The 14118-nt window shown below is 30.4% G+C and overlaps 1 protein-coding gene across 1 annotated transcript in view; it reads right to left on the reverse strand.

Moving 5' to 3' along the window:
* Nucleotides 1-1877: 1877 nt before the first annotated feature.
* Nucleotides 1878-14118, reverse strand: part of LOC148233238 (CKLF-like MARVEL transmembrane domain-containing protein 4) — a 34239-nt gene continuing 21998 nt past the window's right edge. Inside the window, exons 2-4 of the mRNA XM_088190279.1 lie at nt 3584-3751; nt 3382-3501; nt 1878-3148 (exon numbers count right to left, since the gene is read on the reverse strand). Of these exons, the coding sequence (XP_088046405.1) occupies nt 3062-3148; nt 3382-3501; nt 3584-3751 (375 nt within the window). The 3' untranslated portion in view covers nt 1878-3061. The remainder of the gene's footprint in view (nt 3149-3381; nt 3502-3583; nt 3752-14118) is intronic.

Here is a 14118-nt window from a genome sequence, read left to right on the forward strand (position 1 = left end):
ATAAACGTTCTTACTTTTAATAATAAATTTAAATTAGGGTCAAGATCAGTAGCTATATACATCAATAATCGTCTAACTTAACCGATAAGTAATCATGTAGGTGAAAGTAAAATAGCTTAACAGATAACATAATCCAAGTAATATATTAGATTCACACATTTTGAGAAACTGATACACGCGTTAGCTTTGACGTAATATGTTATGCTACAATGTGCGCTGATTTGAGGAACACAGGTGGAGAGTCTCGAGACATTTGCCCCCCTTGAATATGGTCAGAAAAGTGCATGTCATTTAATGAAATACTATGAAATTTAATAAAAACAAAATATTGTAAAATGACCACTGACTGTCCAACTTTTGCCCCCCCCCCCCTTGTAATAAGCTAAAATGACGTCCCTGGCGAAATAATACCGTCTAGGATTTTGTATGAATGATTATATTATTATTATTATTTTATTTACTTAATAGTTAACTGTATATTATAACCTACAAGATATAAGCAAAGCATACATGTAAAATATAAAATATAGAATAAAGAAAAATTATGATGAATAAAAGTGTTCCTTTATTCCATTATTGAAACCCGCTAACTTTTTATGTCGGATTGTCCAAGGAATATTAAATATCTTTTATATCCTAGGAATATAAATTATAAATTCATGCACCGTATAATATTCCCTTTGCTGTACTATTTTTTTATAACTATCTATCCTTTAATTATTTCTTAGTATTAGTATTATATCTTTGTAAATCTGTATTATTTGTTATTAGCGAAACCATTGCTGTCGCTTTCCGATAAAGGACACGTATAACAATACTATTTTCTACGTGAGACAAAACCACTGTTTTTAGGCTTGTGTTGAAGATCATAAACAAATTAAGGTACATATTACTGCAAGGATATTAGTCGCTATTGAAATTTTTGGGTGTCTGAAATAACGATTCAACTTTTTGTCTGGCAATGCACCTTTGTTTAATGGGTTTTATTCTATTGATAAAAATATATATTTTTTTCTGTTATAAGAACCGTTACTTGATTTTTACTTCTTCTTAAGAAAATGCTATTTTCAAAGAAAACTCTTTGCTGTTGCATTATTTCCTGCGTCTTTGAAAGCAGCGGATCCTTTGCTAGCTCTCCGTTATTTGTGTCTCTTTTTCTAAGCCATTATTTGTTTAAAATAATGGCTTAGAAAAAGTTCCACCATTAAAATAATTTGAACAATAATAGCATAAATAAAAAAAAATACTTAAAATTTTTTTTTCTTGAATAACTATTATAAATGTTATTCAAGAACAAAGAACAAGAATAACTAATGATCATCGAAACACAATATTAGGTGCGTATAATTAAATATAACCATGTATACATACATATATGTAAGGTAACCAGACGTCCCCATTGAGGAGGATTATTCTCATTTGTTCTCCTTGAACAAATATTTTTTTGAGCTCCCGTAGCAATTTTTCTTCTTCAAAATAATTTCGGTGATGGTCTTTGAGCAAAAATTTCCGAAATGATATCTTTATTTAGCTTCCTTAACAATTTGTCCTTCTTTGTCCTCCTCGAACAAAAATTTACAATATGGCCTTTATATTTTTAGTGTCCTAGATTGATATTTTCAAAATCTTGTCACAGGCATATGTGCATATGTACAATGCAATATTCTAAAACTATTATAGTAAAACAGCATGACACAAATCCACATGAAAAGTAGCTAGCAATAGTTGATATATACTTGTTATAATTTTTGTTTTGTTGTAACAAATGTATTTTAAATATATTATTGCCATCTATCGTGATCTGTCGAAATTATTATTATTTAAAATAGAATTAAATTATTTATAAAAATATTGTGTGTAATGAATAATAAGCGCAGAATTAAAATTTTTATTTTATTGTAAAAATAATTGTTAAAATAAAAACACTAGAATTACAAATGAAAACTGACTTGTACACTGTATAAATATAAAAATGTATTCGCACACATAATTTGTATACAATCATATATAAAATAAAATATTTTGTGATGTTCATACTCCGTTATATGTATGTAGAATTATACATATAGACAATTTACGTTTTATTTGTACATTAAAAAAATATATATGCATGCATAAATAAAACACGTTAGGTCAAACACATTCTAATTATCAATATCTTATATAATTACACATATTCATATAAAATGTATTGCATCTTTGCAAATGCCACTTTCTGCTTAAGATTCTGCTTTTAAGAATACAATTTTTCGAAAAACTCTACATCAGTCTTGACCGTGTCTCGACAAACATACTTTAACGGTATAGATTATAGCTTTCATTTGTACATGATAATGCGAATGATAAAATGGTTTGTGACAAACACAAAAATATACATAAAACACTGATGGACTAGAAGTAAATATGCAGTAATTTTAACGGCTCATTGTATTTTATAAAATAAGATTTGCTTGGAAGATGTGATAGAGATAAATATCTTAAATATTCATATACATTTGCATGTACAAAATATATTAATAAATATTATGTTCTAAATTACAATTACATATCTTAGACATAAAAATATAACTTATGTTATATTTCTTATAATCTAATAATAACTGTACAATACAATACTTTATGAACATTTATTCATAGCAAGCACCAAACATTGTGCAATTAAATTTATACTGGCATTACCATACAGGAAAATACAATTGTGATTACGGTTTATCTTATATGATAATAATGCTTACAATGGAAACGTTTAAAAAAATATGTAATTAAAAATAAATAAAAAAAGCCAAATTTTTATAATTTAAATAGTGCACAATGTAAGAGCGTCATGCTATTCATACTATAAATATATCAGTGCAAGCATAGTGATGAAAAGCTTCGAATTAAGAAATGTTTATTATTAAATGTAAAAAAGAAGATTTTTTAACAATATGACTTTTGTATAGTCTTTTAAGAAATGTTTGTTTTTGGACTTGTTTTGAAACACGGTTATTTTATTATTGTTAATCAACGGGCGAAGGTTTTAATATCTTGTGTTTCCACCTCCAGACCCGACAGGTGACACTCAAGAAGCGGGCGCCGTGCTTTTGTGATCGAGGTACAGCAAATAGGTCGAGTATCCGTATACCAAAGTGTTGAACAAACCGAAGACCTGAAATAAAATAATGTATTACTATCTTTGTTGTAAATTGCACATCATAATAATGATAATGTCAGTAAAATAATGATAAAAGTTTAATCGACGTATCTCAGATATATTAATCTTAAAATATAGTGTAAAACTATAACAGAAAAAGCGAGGCTTTCAAGATGGTGAATACTCACGTATACTAACAATAATGGCGTGAAATAATTAGATACACATAAATAATTCTAAATACTTACACCGGCAGCTATGTTCGGGCCTTTGTAGTACACGTTGTAAGGATACGGTGACCAAACGCTCAGTTGTACGATGAACGCAATGGTGTAAAAGATGGTGACGATTGCTGTATTTAAGAGTTCCTGAAAATTAAAATTAAAACAATTTTTATTACCAACTGTGATTATTATTATATTGTGTATTTTAATCGTAATGTATACTCACAGTTAATAGCCAATTTATTGGCAGTTTTAAAGCTTCTCTTATACCCAATAAGTACACAAACATCCATATCAACGATGCTATGAAAGACGTTACAGCTACGAACAGGAACCAATGAGTTCCAGAAAGGAATGCAGGCGATGCACAGGCCATGCATATTATACCGATGACCTGAAAACGATAAAAAAATATTGTTAATAAAATTAAAATTTTATTCTTAAGGACAAATCAATAAATCTAAAATGCAATGCACAGTCAAAAGGTTCAAAAGTAATAAACATTCGAGCCATAACAGTATCCATTATTAAGACCTTTGTCTTAAGAGTGCGTTGAAGGATTCATTATTACTAATAAACAATATGATTATGTGTGACATAAAGCCATTATGGCTAACCACATCTAAGGATAACTATCGTAAAAGTATTACACAATGTGATATAAAACCATCGCAAATATAAATTTTAGTACCTGAAGCGTGCCAAAGAGGGTGTATATTTATTTCGGCAAAAGGGACGTCATTTGAGGGGGGCAGTTGAGGGCATTTGCCCCCCCTCATCTTTGAATTTGACCAGAAAAATGCATTTGATTTAATGAAATTGTATACATTTTAATGAAATCGAAATATTAAAATAACGACCAATGACCGGACAACTTTTGCTTCCTCCCCCTTCCTGGAAATAGTTGAAATGATGTACCTGATTCTAAACAAGAAATTCTCGGGTTATCCCTCAAATAAAATTTAAAAAATAGTCTCGTATCTATCCCGAAAATATTTTTAAAACATGCTATTTCAGTAAAATCATATTGGAATACATTTTCACCGGTAAATATATATTTTTACCAAAGAAAATATAATTTATCTGGCAGGTGCTACTAAAATAATATGATTTCAACTTTTCCATATGAAGTAATATATACATTTACATACCTATCATTATTTGTTACAGTAAATGTATATTTTTCGGTGAAGTTATATTTTCACTAGTGAAGTCTAATTCTAATTTCACCAGTAGATATGTATTTCTACTAGCTAAAATATAATTTAACTGAGCGCTAGTGAAATTATATGCTGCTCTAAAATGTCTGAAACTCAATTTGACAGTTGGGAAACGTCCATTTACTGTTCAAACCCAAACCTAACATAATGAAAGTTCTAACATAAACTTTCATTATGTCAAAATACAATCTAAGCGAACTCAACTCTCAAGGAAAAATAAGCGGAAGAAGTATAGGCAAATGTCGCATCTCGCATATTGCTCTATAGTTTGTCTGCACTTCGATGTTACACCGGGTTTTAAAAATAGGATAGATTGTACTACGGATTTAAGATATGAACGTATTTGTCAAAGTGTATTCAAACCAAATTTTGGTCAATAGGAGAGCGCAAAAACAATTACCACTTCTCATAAGTCAAAAATTCACGTCAAAAGCAAAAAACAGCACAATTTTATTGCTTTTGACGTGGATTTTTGACTTCTGAGAAGGAATAATTGTTTTTTGCGCTCTCCTATTGGTCAAAATTCAGTTTAGATATACTTCATTCGATTTTCATCTATTGTAAGTCGTAATATTGTAATAAAAAGTCTTGATTGTGACGTGATAACAGGGACGTCACTTGGGGGGGTATTTAAGCTGAGCCAATGTGAAGGTGACTTTACTATCGCATTTTCCATGGTTTTGATATATATTTTTAATTACTAATATTATTTATTTTTAATACAAATAATCTTTTTTCCGTAAGAAATTTCCATAAAAAAATCAAAGAACTTCGAAATATAAGTGCATTACAATTATACGATTGCATGTATTATACAAGGTTTTGTCATTTAATTTTCTACCGAAAATAATGTTATTTTGAAAGAATATTTTGGGGTCAAGACGTCCCCCTGTTCGAACAGGTTAAATAGGCTTTTAAATACCAAGTGCATACAAGTGTAGACCGCAGTTTTCAAAGGTTTTGTTATCCCTGAAATACTAATACACATTTCTGTAAAATTATCACAATCTGCTGGTTTTATTTTTTGATCGAAAATATATTCAAGTTACACAAATTTATCATTCGTCATCGTCACTTTGGTGCATTATACTGAATGGTACATTTACGGACACGATGAGGTCCAATGACCCGCAGTTCCCTTGTAGGATATGATCCGGAAACGAACTCTTCGGAATAGGAATATTGTCAACGAGATCTAATTATTCATTCTGCGTGCTTCAGTGAATCTCAGATTCTTGACGATAAACGCTGACTTCCTGGCGATCGTGGACGAACTATTATAATGACAATCATACTCAGTCGATAATGTGAGAAAAAATTGTAATGAAATCATATAATCTCGTTGAAAAATCAAAAACATAATCATCTCTAAGATATTGATAAAAATAGGGGATATTACGATAATAAAACTATTTTTTCAAGTAATTTAGATTACTTATAATTTGTTTTTTCATTTTAAGCCATGTTCTTATAAAAGCCTTGAATTTTACTATATTAGTATACATATAATTTTATAACTTAAGAAATTATTATTTAGGATAAGTATTATATACTCAAAAGTATTCATGAGTATAAAAAAATATAATTACTTTGCTTTTATATAATAAAATGCATTGACTATTCCGAATCGATTATTTATTGTTCTTAGTTCATTTTAATTTGCTTTGACATATTTTAAATGAAACAGTAGAAACGAAAAGAGTGAGGAGTAAAGGTACTCTGGATGTTTCCACCCGCTCTTTATGATCCAGCATAGGCCCTTTAGCGACCCGTAGCTTCAACATCCTGTAGGATGCTGTGCGACTAATTGCTTCTCCTTCGTTCTCGACCTAAGCCGTCACGATCGACGACTGTGGCCTAGTTCCCGGTTACGATTAAAGTTGATGGTCTCCCGGCATAACTATCTATGTTGGAGACGGAAGGAAAAAGTAAGGAATATAAATATAGATAAATTAATCATCAGCCTTAAGGACGGGCGTATGAGTCGGGCTTACCGCCGGGGCTCTACACTTGATCAGTTAACCCTAACAAAGAGGATGCTGTGATTTTGTTTTTATATGTAGCTAATAAAAGTAACTTTATATGCATCACATTACAGATCTCGAGCTTATAATAGTCATGTATGTCATTTATGAATACTATAAACAACAGTAGTTCCAGATTAGAATACTTCGGAGCTCCAGAAATGAAAAAAGTGATGTGAACAGAGAATGAATTAAAATAATTTTGACATAGTGAAAAAAATGCTTGTTTTATTTCAGGGCCCATTTAATTATGTGTCTCTTAAGCATTTATTTCAAAGATATAACAAGTTATTTTACAAAAATGTTGACTACTACCCAAATCTTGATCAGCGATGAGTGTTATATATATAACATATTTGTCATATGTTATCTTGATGTAAAAAGACGATAAATAAATAAATATAAGCCAGTCCTCTCAGCTTCTAAAATTGACTACATTGTGCGAATTTGATTAGGTCACTTTCGATCTTAAATGTCGACTATTTCGTGTAAAATTGAAGCAAATAATTACGAAAGGTCAAGAACGATTTGGGGGTCGGATAATGTACTATAAAAAAGCATACTATTTTTAGCACGTAGCTATTTTTGGATCACACTGTTCCTTGCAAAACAATACAATGAGAGAGATTCGAACTATTGATTGAGCCCCCGAATAGTTTTTCAACACGCAAGTATTGTTTTGATACTCAAAAAGTGTCGACAATGTTCAAATTTACATTGGAAACTAATGTAGTGGAATTACGTTGCCTTTCACGTAAAAAACACGCATCGTATGTTTACACAGAATAATGGGTGTATCGTCAAGTTCAATACTAATATTATGTCTTTATCGTTGCGATTTAACGGTTCGAATTAAATATCACTAACAAATAGCGTAGCAGTAGAAAACCATGTTTATTTAGGGGTTTAGGTTTTATATTATAATATAAATAGCCACGTATCATTATTATCAATGTATTTTTTTATAAAAAATATTATATACTAGACAGTGATATCATATTATATAAAATATATTTTAATATTATACACTGTAGATGTCTTACTCTTTTAAGAATAAGTTTTCTTGTTTATATTTTGATCATGGATTTTAAAAGCATGAAAAAAAATTATATAAAAATGGCTAAAAAAACTTCCTTGTTGTAACGATGATTCTTAGTTTTTTTGCTAGTACTTTGAATAAATTATTATTTTCACAATAAATAATAAATACATTTTTTTTAATTTGATCTGAAATTATATTGTTATTGTTGATTGCTATACATTCAACATGTGCCAGAAAAATCTAATCATTGTAAATTAATTTACACTCACATAGAATAATTTAATTTCAGTGGAAATTACTCAGTGGCATACTTAAGGCGGACCACCTTGGGCGGCATTTGCTTGGGGGTTGCATTTTCGCGATTGAAGGACCGTTCGTGTAGTGTGTATATTTATAACCACGAATAGCTAAGAGCTAAATTGAATATGTGAAAAAATAAATAATAGCTTAACAAATGCTGATTATATGACCCGGCTAAAATGCTTACCCTGTAGATAAAAATATTTATGGTCAGTTTCGGAAGTTACACTCGTTTTTTCTAAAATAATTAAATCCCTGACAATCAATACCATATTTTTTATAAACATATGTGAAGGTGTGAAGGGTATGCAAAGTAGCTGGAGAGGGGGGGGGGAGTTAAAAGAGGCCACATTCCCCAGAAAGATTTGGAAACATGCATTAAGTTACAGATTTTTAGGAAGGTCAGATTATGTATTTATTATTTTGTATGGGGGGGGGGGGGGCAAAGTTAAGGATCGCCCTGGGCGGTACAAACTATAGCTACGCTACTGCATTAACTGTAATAAAGTGTATGTATCATATCAAAATAATTTGTTTAACTATGCTTTACAATTATCCATAAAATCAACTTTAAATAAAAATATAACAATACTATTATAATTATGTAAATCATCACAAGAAAAAAATTAGCCATTCTGTGTACAGTCTAAATAAAATATTAAAATAAAAAATGTGATTTTAAATAATATTATATTGTCAAAGCAAAGTATAGAAACATAAATTTTAAGATAGGAAGCAATCGAGATAACAACCAGTGGTGCCATGGAAACAAACTAACTACACAAAGTCACGCCGATCACGCAAATAAACGATTTATTGTTCAAAGTTTAACATAACTTTTATTGAGATACGTCTGCTTATACAACTTTATATATATTTTTAAAAAAAGTGTAAAATCTATATGGTAATATACATGAAACTGGTCCATTAACACTTATTCGCTGTACAATTCTACATATGTAAATATATTTTTTAAATGGATAAGTCTGATAATTTTATGTATTTTAATTTAAAGTGATTTTATATTCTCATTATGAACTTTATTTAGTATTTTAGTTACGTTTTCAACCATCAAAAGTAAGAAGTATAAAACGTGCCTTTTATACTGATTATCAATCGATATTTATTTTTTAATGCCCCACATTTACGATAATCTTATGATAAGCTGACTATTTGTGTGTACATTACAAAACAATAATAAAATCAAATGTCAAAGCGTTGTTGTACAAAATATATAATATAAACACGCAATAATTTTACGGACTGACCCAAGTATTATATATTTAGAACTAAAGCGCAATTGTGCAAAATCCATTTCGAAGCAGGTCACGCCTTGCATATAAAAGTCAATCGATTCTATAAACAGTGTGGCCAAAAAAACACTAACTGCCGCATAAAATTCGCATTATCCATATCGATGCTTAACAACATCTTTATTCCAAATTGATCTTTCAAGGTAAAAGCGTTAAGATTTTGGAGCGCCGCGCCGCGCCGCTAGGAAAATAACACTCGCGGTATTTCAACATTGAGATCATATTTATCAATGTATCATGTTAGATAAATCATAAGATCAATATATGCATTAAAGATAAGTTTATTCAATGTTTATAAAACATCTTGCGTCTTGTGAATGTGTATAATTATGGAACATATTTTCGTTTGAATCTTCCGAAGTTGATAAACATGTTGAAAGGTAAACTTTATGAATGTTTACATAAGATGCGTGCTTCATGACAGAAATCTATAAATAAAGATAATATCAGCCATCAAACGATACCCGATTCAAATTTGTAGATACATAAGAATCTGCTCCGAGATCAGAAACATCAAGAAATAACGATTTAACGAAGTTGCTTTGTAATAAACAAACATTTTTGCGAGGGTGTCAGAAGGTTAAATCTCTAGTTCGATATGAAAAATTATACTATACAGGATTTTTTTCCATAACGATTATATACTTATTTTAAATACAGATTATACGCTGTTTTCAGCTATACGTTAATTTGACTTTAAAAAACTTTCATTTTACTAATTGCTATGTATATACTATACTATTTTAAACTCATTTAAAAGCAACTTTTTTGCCCCATTTTGTAAAACTGAATTTTTCATATAGAAAAAAGTGATTTTTTGGTATACAAAAATGCAGGGATTTTTTTTTACAAAATCATTATTATCATACATAGGCTATTTTTGCTAGCATATGCATCTTTTTTTAATATAGTAATGTAAAGTATGCATATACTTTACATTTACGATTTTATTTTTTTAACTTAAATTTTTATTAATTATGTACATACATAATTTAAATAAAAAAAGTTTTAAAATAACATTAAAATTAATTTTTATAGGAAAAAATGATTTTTATATTATTATTTAAAACATAACTAAAACTAAAAATATGCTAAAATTTTTAGCGACAGGAGGTGATAGGTAGCAATTAGCTACAGATTGAGCCGCTGCAGTAGTATTTTCTTGACGATTAAAAGTTACACGTTATTTATATACCCGCACCGGCGTGCGAGCCCGCCAGAGTCGCCAAGAGAAAAAGTCCGTGCAAAGTGCAAAGTTTTGGCCGTAATAAAACCTAAATATATATATATATAAATAGCCCCCTACATTGTTTTTTTGGGATATGCTATTTTTTTATCATATGTGTGTGACGTGTATTTATGATTTATTTTGCTTAATAATAAAATAAAATTACAAAGATACAAAAAACATTATTTTCTTAACATTTACATACATTGTTTTTGTTATGAAACTTTTTATAAGTTAATAAAATCGTTGTTAGCAACAGAAATGGCGATTACTGAAAAAAGAATAAGATATTAAAAATAACTGCATAAATATTCATATAAATAATATATTTTAATATTAGCGAAATATTAGAAAAAGTTTTAAGTTTTATTTTAGTAGTATTTTGATTTAAATAAGCAAAATGAATTTCACAAAAGTATTTTTTTGGATACCTCTTTCGTAGAATTTTTGCGGTTTTGATCTAAAAAAGATTCTAGATGTTTTCGAACATCATCTATTGAATTGGAGTTTTAGTTCCAGTTCCTTTATTTTGTTCAATACGTTGTTTGAAGATGTGCCGTTGATTATTAACTAAGACTGATTAGTTTTTTTTAATAATTCTACCTTTAATCTCTCTAATTCGGGTGTGATTTTAATAATTCATAATAAATAATACCCGAACTATTCCATAAGACACAAAAAAGAGTGAGAAAGCCATTGTGTTTTATGTGGATTGCTATAAAGGATCCATTTTTCGTCTCCAGTAACAAATTGCTTCAGAAATTGATCGGTTTTATACCTGCTTAGCAGTGAAGAAATATACCTGCGCTGACAACGGCACAATTTTATTGCTTTTCACTTGTAAGAGGCCTATTTATATATGTATTTATTTATATTATATTATGGCCAAAACAAAACGGGACTCTGGTAACATTGGCGTGACACGCACATTCTCTTGATGACTTTGACGGGCCTGCACGGCTGGTGCGGGCTCACCGAACATCATATATTTTAGCATATAATTTCAATATACTACTGCAGCAGCTCAATCTGTGTCTAATTGCCAACCGCCAAACAGTTTTCCAAAAATTACATTTGACTAGTACAATTCGGTCTAATACAAGTAATTTGCATCAAAGGACAAAAAATCGTTATGATGTGGACTAAGCGTGGCTTATCAAATAGGTACTACTTCCATATAATAAATTCCTATATTATGTAAAATAAACTGGTGAAAGAAAAACAAAGGAGATGTTTTAAAGCGTAATTTAAAATCATATCTTCATATAAAAGATTGCTTCAAGAAATACCATACGATGGACAAATATAACCAAACATCAAGTATATAAATACATAAGTAGTTGTAATGTACAAACATAAATATACTTAGACTTTAATATATCAAAGTAATAATAAAAGAACAGTAAATTTCGTGCGTTTAAAAATATGTTGAGAACCATTGTTGTTGTGTGAATTACAACAGTGAACAATTAACTAAATACTATTTATTAAGATAGAGCGAATCATTATTTCTTTGCATTTTTAAGGTAGTGGTCCCAACATCTGGAACGCGTACAGGATTTACCCTAAATAAACGATAAATAATATCTCAGGAATAAAATAACAAAACATGTTGGAAACATGACAAGCAACTATACATTGCATAATATAACAATTAAAAATAAATCAGTGCATCTTTAAATAAAATTCATAATCAAAACGAACACAGGTGCCGTTTGTTTTAAAGATAACGAAAGTCACCGTCCTTCACATAGTTCTCAGTGCGTTTTCTCGGCTAGTATGTACCTCTACTTCTACTACGTACAATCTGTCTTCGTTTTTAGAGAATGGCAAGCCTCTGGTCAGACATATAATACAAGGTGGTTACGCAACGAAACACAACCGAAAAATGTGGGCTGCGACAAGTGTTAGTCGTGAAACTTTTAGAGCCTCTGGCGCCTATTAAAAAATATCTGCATGCCTCATAGCAGATTTCTAATATGCACAGGTGTATACCAAACAATACGCACCGAAGTATCGATGTGTAGATAATAATAAACAATAGTATTTTTCAGTTTATTGTCCGTTGAATCTGCATCAGCAGTTGCGTTTTTGTTATGGTAAGGTAAAGTGCGTGGGAAGCTGGGACTGTGACTGGTAATCTTTTTTTATTTATCGCCATGTAAATTGTGATTTTCTGGCGTGGCTATGCAAACAACGGCACGTTCGTGCAATTAATTAACTTTCACGATAAGGTTTTAGATTCGGTCGTGAAGCTAGTGGGTTCATTTTAGTGCATGCCTATTGATAAAACATCAACGACCCAGTGACACAATAAAATAAATTGTTTTGGTTAAGGAATATTATAAATAAGCCTAAGCCTCTCACATATAATACTGCTACATTACTCGACTGACGTAAGTAATTGGTTCCAAAAGTCGAAAAATCTTTGATTGGAGCAATTTTCAATAGTATATGATTAGTTGCAAAAGATCTCTATAATAGATATTTTATATAATAATAATAATTTACTTATTTTGCCCTGTAAAAGTAAAATAATGTATTTTTTATGATCAAAACGATATTATAATTTTGTTTAAAAAAATATATTATACATATACATTAAATAAATATCTAATAAATTATTTTTAATTTGTTTCAATTCATTTTTATATATCATGTGAGAAAAAAATATGGTGAATGAATTTTTATAGCAGCAACTGCTAACGCTACATCCATTTGAAGTAATAAGTCAGATAGCCTGATCCGTTGAGATAGTCAGTGTCAAGTTTGAATAAGTTGTGACTTGTTAGCCAGCTTCAAGAGCCGGAAAAGTGAATTCGTTTTTACCGTGCCTGTCGCGCATCATAGATTTCGAACAACGCGTTAAAATTAAGTTTTGTTTTAAGTTGCAAAAAAGTGCCAAAGAAGTTCATGAACTAATAAAATCTGTGTATGGTGATAATGTGGTGATTCGGAAGACTATTTATAAGTGGTATGAGCGATTTAAAATCGGAAATGAGTCGGTTGAGGACGAGTAACGGTCAGGATGTCATTCGACCTCAAAAACAGACAAAAACGTGCAAAAAAGTTCATAAATGGTTCGTTCAAACAGGCAATTACTAATTGAGAGCTTACCGAAGAACTGAACATCTGGTCCGTGCAAATCATTTTAACACATAATTTGCAAATGAGACGAGTGCGTGCGAAATTTGTTCCCAGACTTTTGACTGACGAACAGTAAGAAAATCGTGTGTCAGTTTGCATGGAGTTGAAGGATCATCTTGATGCAGATCCGAACTTCTTGGTCAAAATTATAACTGAAGCTGAAAGTTGGGTGAATGGCCTATAACCCTGAGAAGAAAATGCAGGGTTCTCAATGTAAAACGAGTGGCTTTCCTCGCCTTGCAAGTCAGTCAAAATCGAATCTCAACTTCATGCTAATTGTTTTTTCGATAGTGAGGGCATAGTGCGATCAGAGTTCATTCCAAAGGAAACCACTGTAAACACCGAATATTACAAGGGCGTACTGAAACGATGTACGAAGAAAGCGACCAGAAAAATTGGCCAATGGGCTTCTCCTTCATCACGACAACGCGCCGTGCCACACCTCGATTCTGAACGGTGAATGTTTGGGCAAAAAAAAGTTTCTGTG

The sequence above is a fragment of the Plectrocnemia conspersa genome, unplaced genomic scaffold, assembly GCF_051122295.1.
Source record: "Plectrocnemia conspersa isolate PC_06_02 unplaced genomic scaffold, ASM5112229v1 ptg000008l, whole genome shotgun sequence".
Taxonomy (NCBI): domain Eukaryota; kingdom Metazoa; phylum Arthropoda; class Insecta; order Trichoptera; family Polycentropodidae; genus Plectrocnemia; species Plectrocnemia conspersa.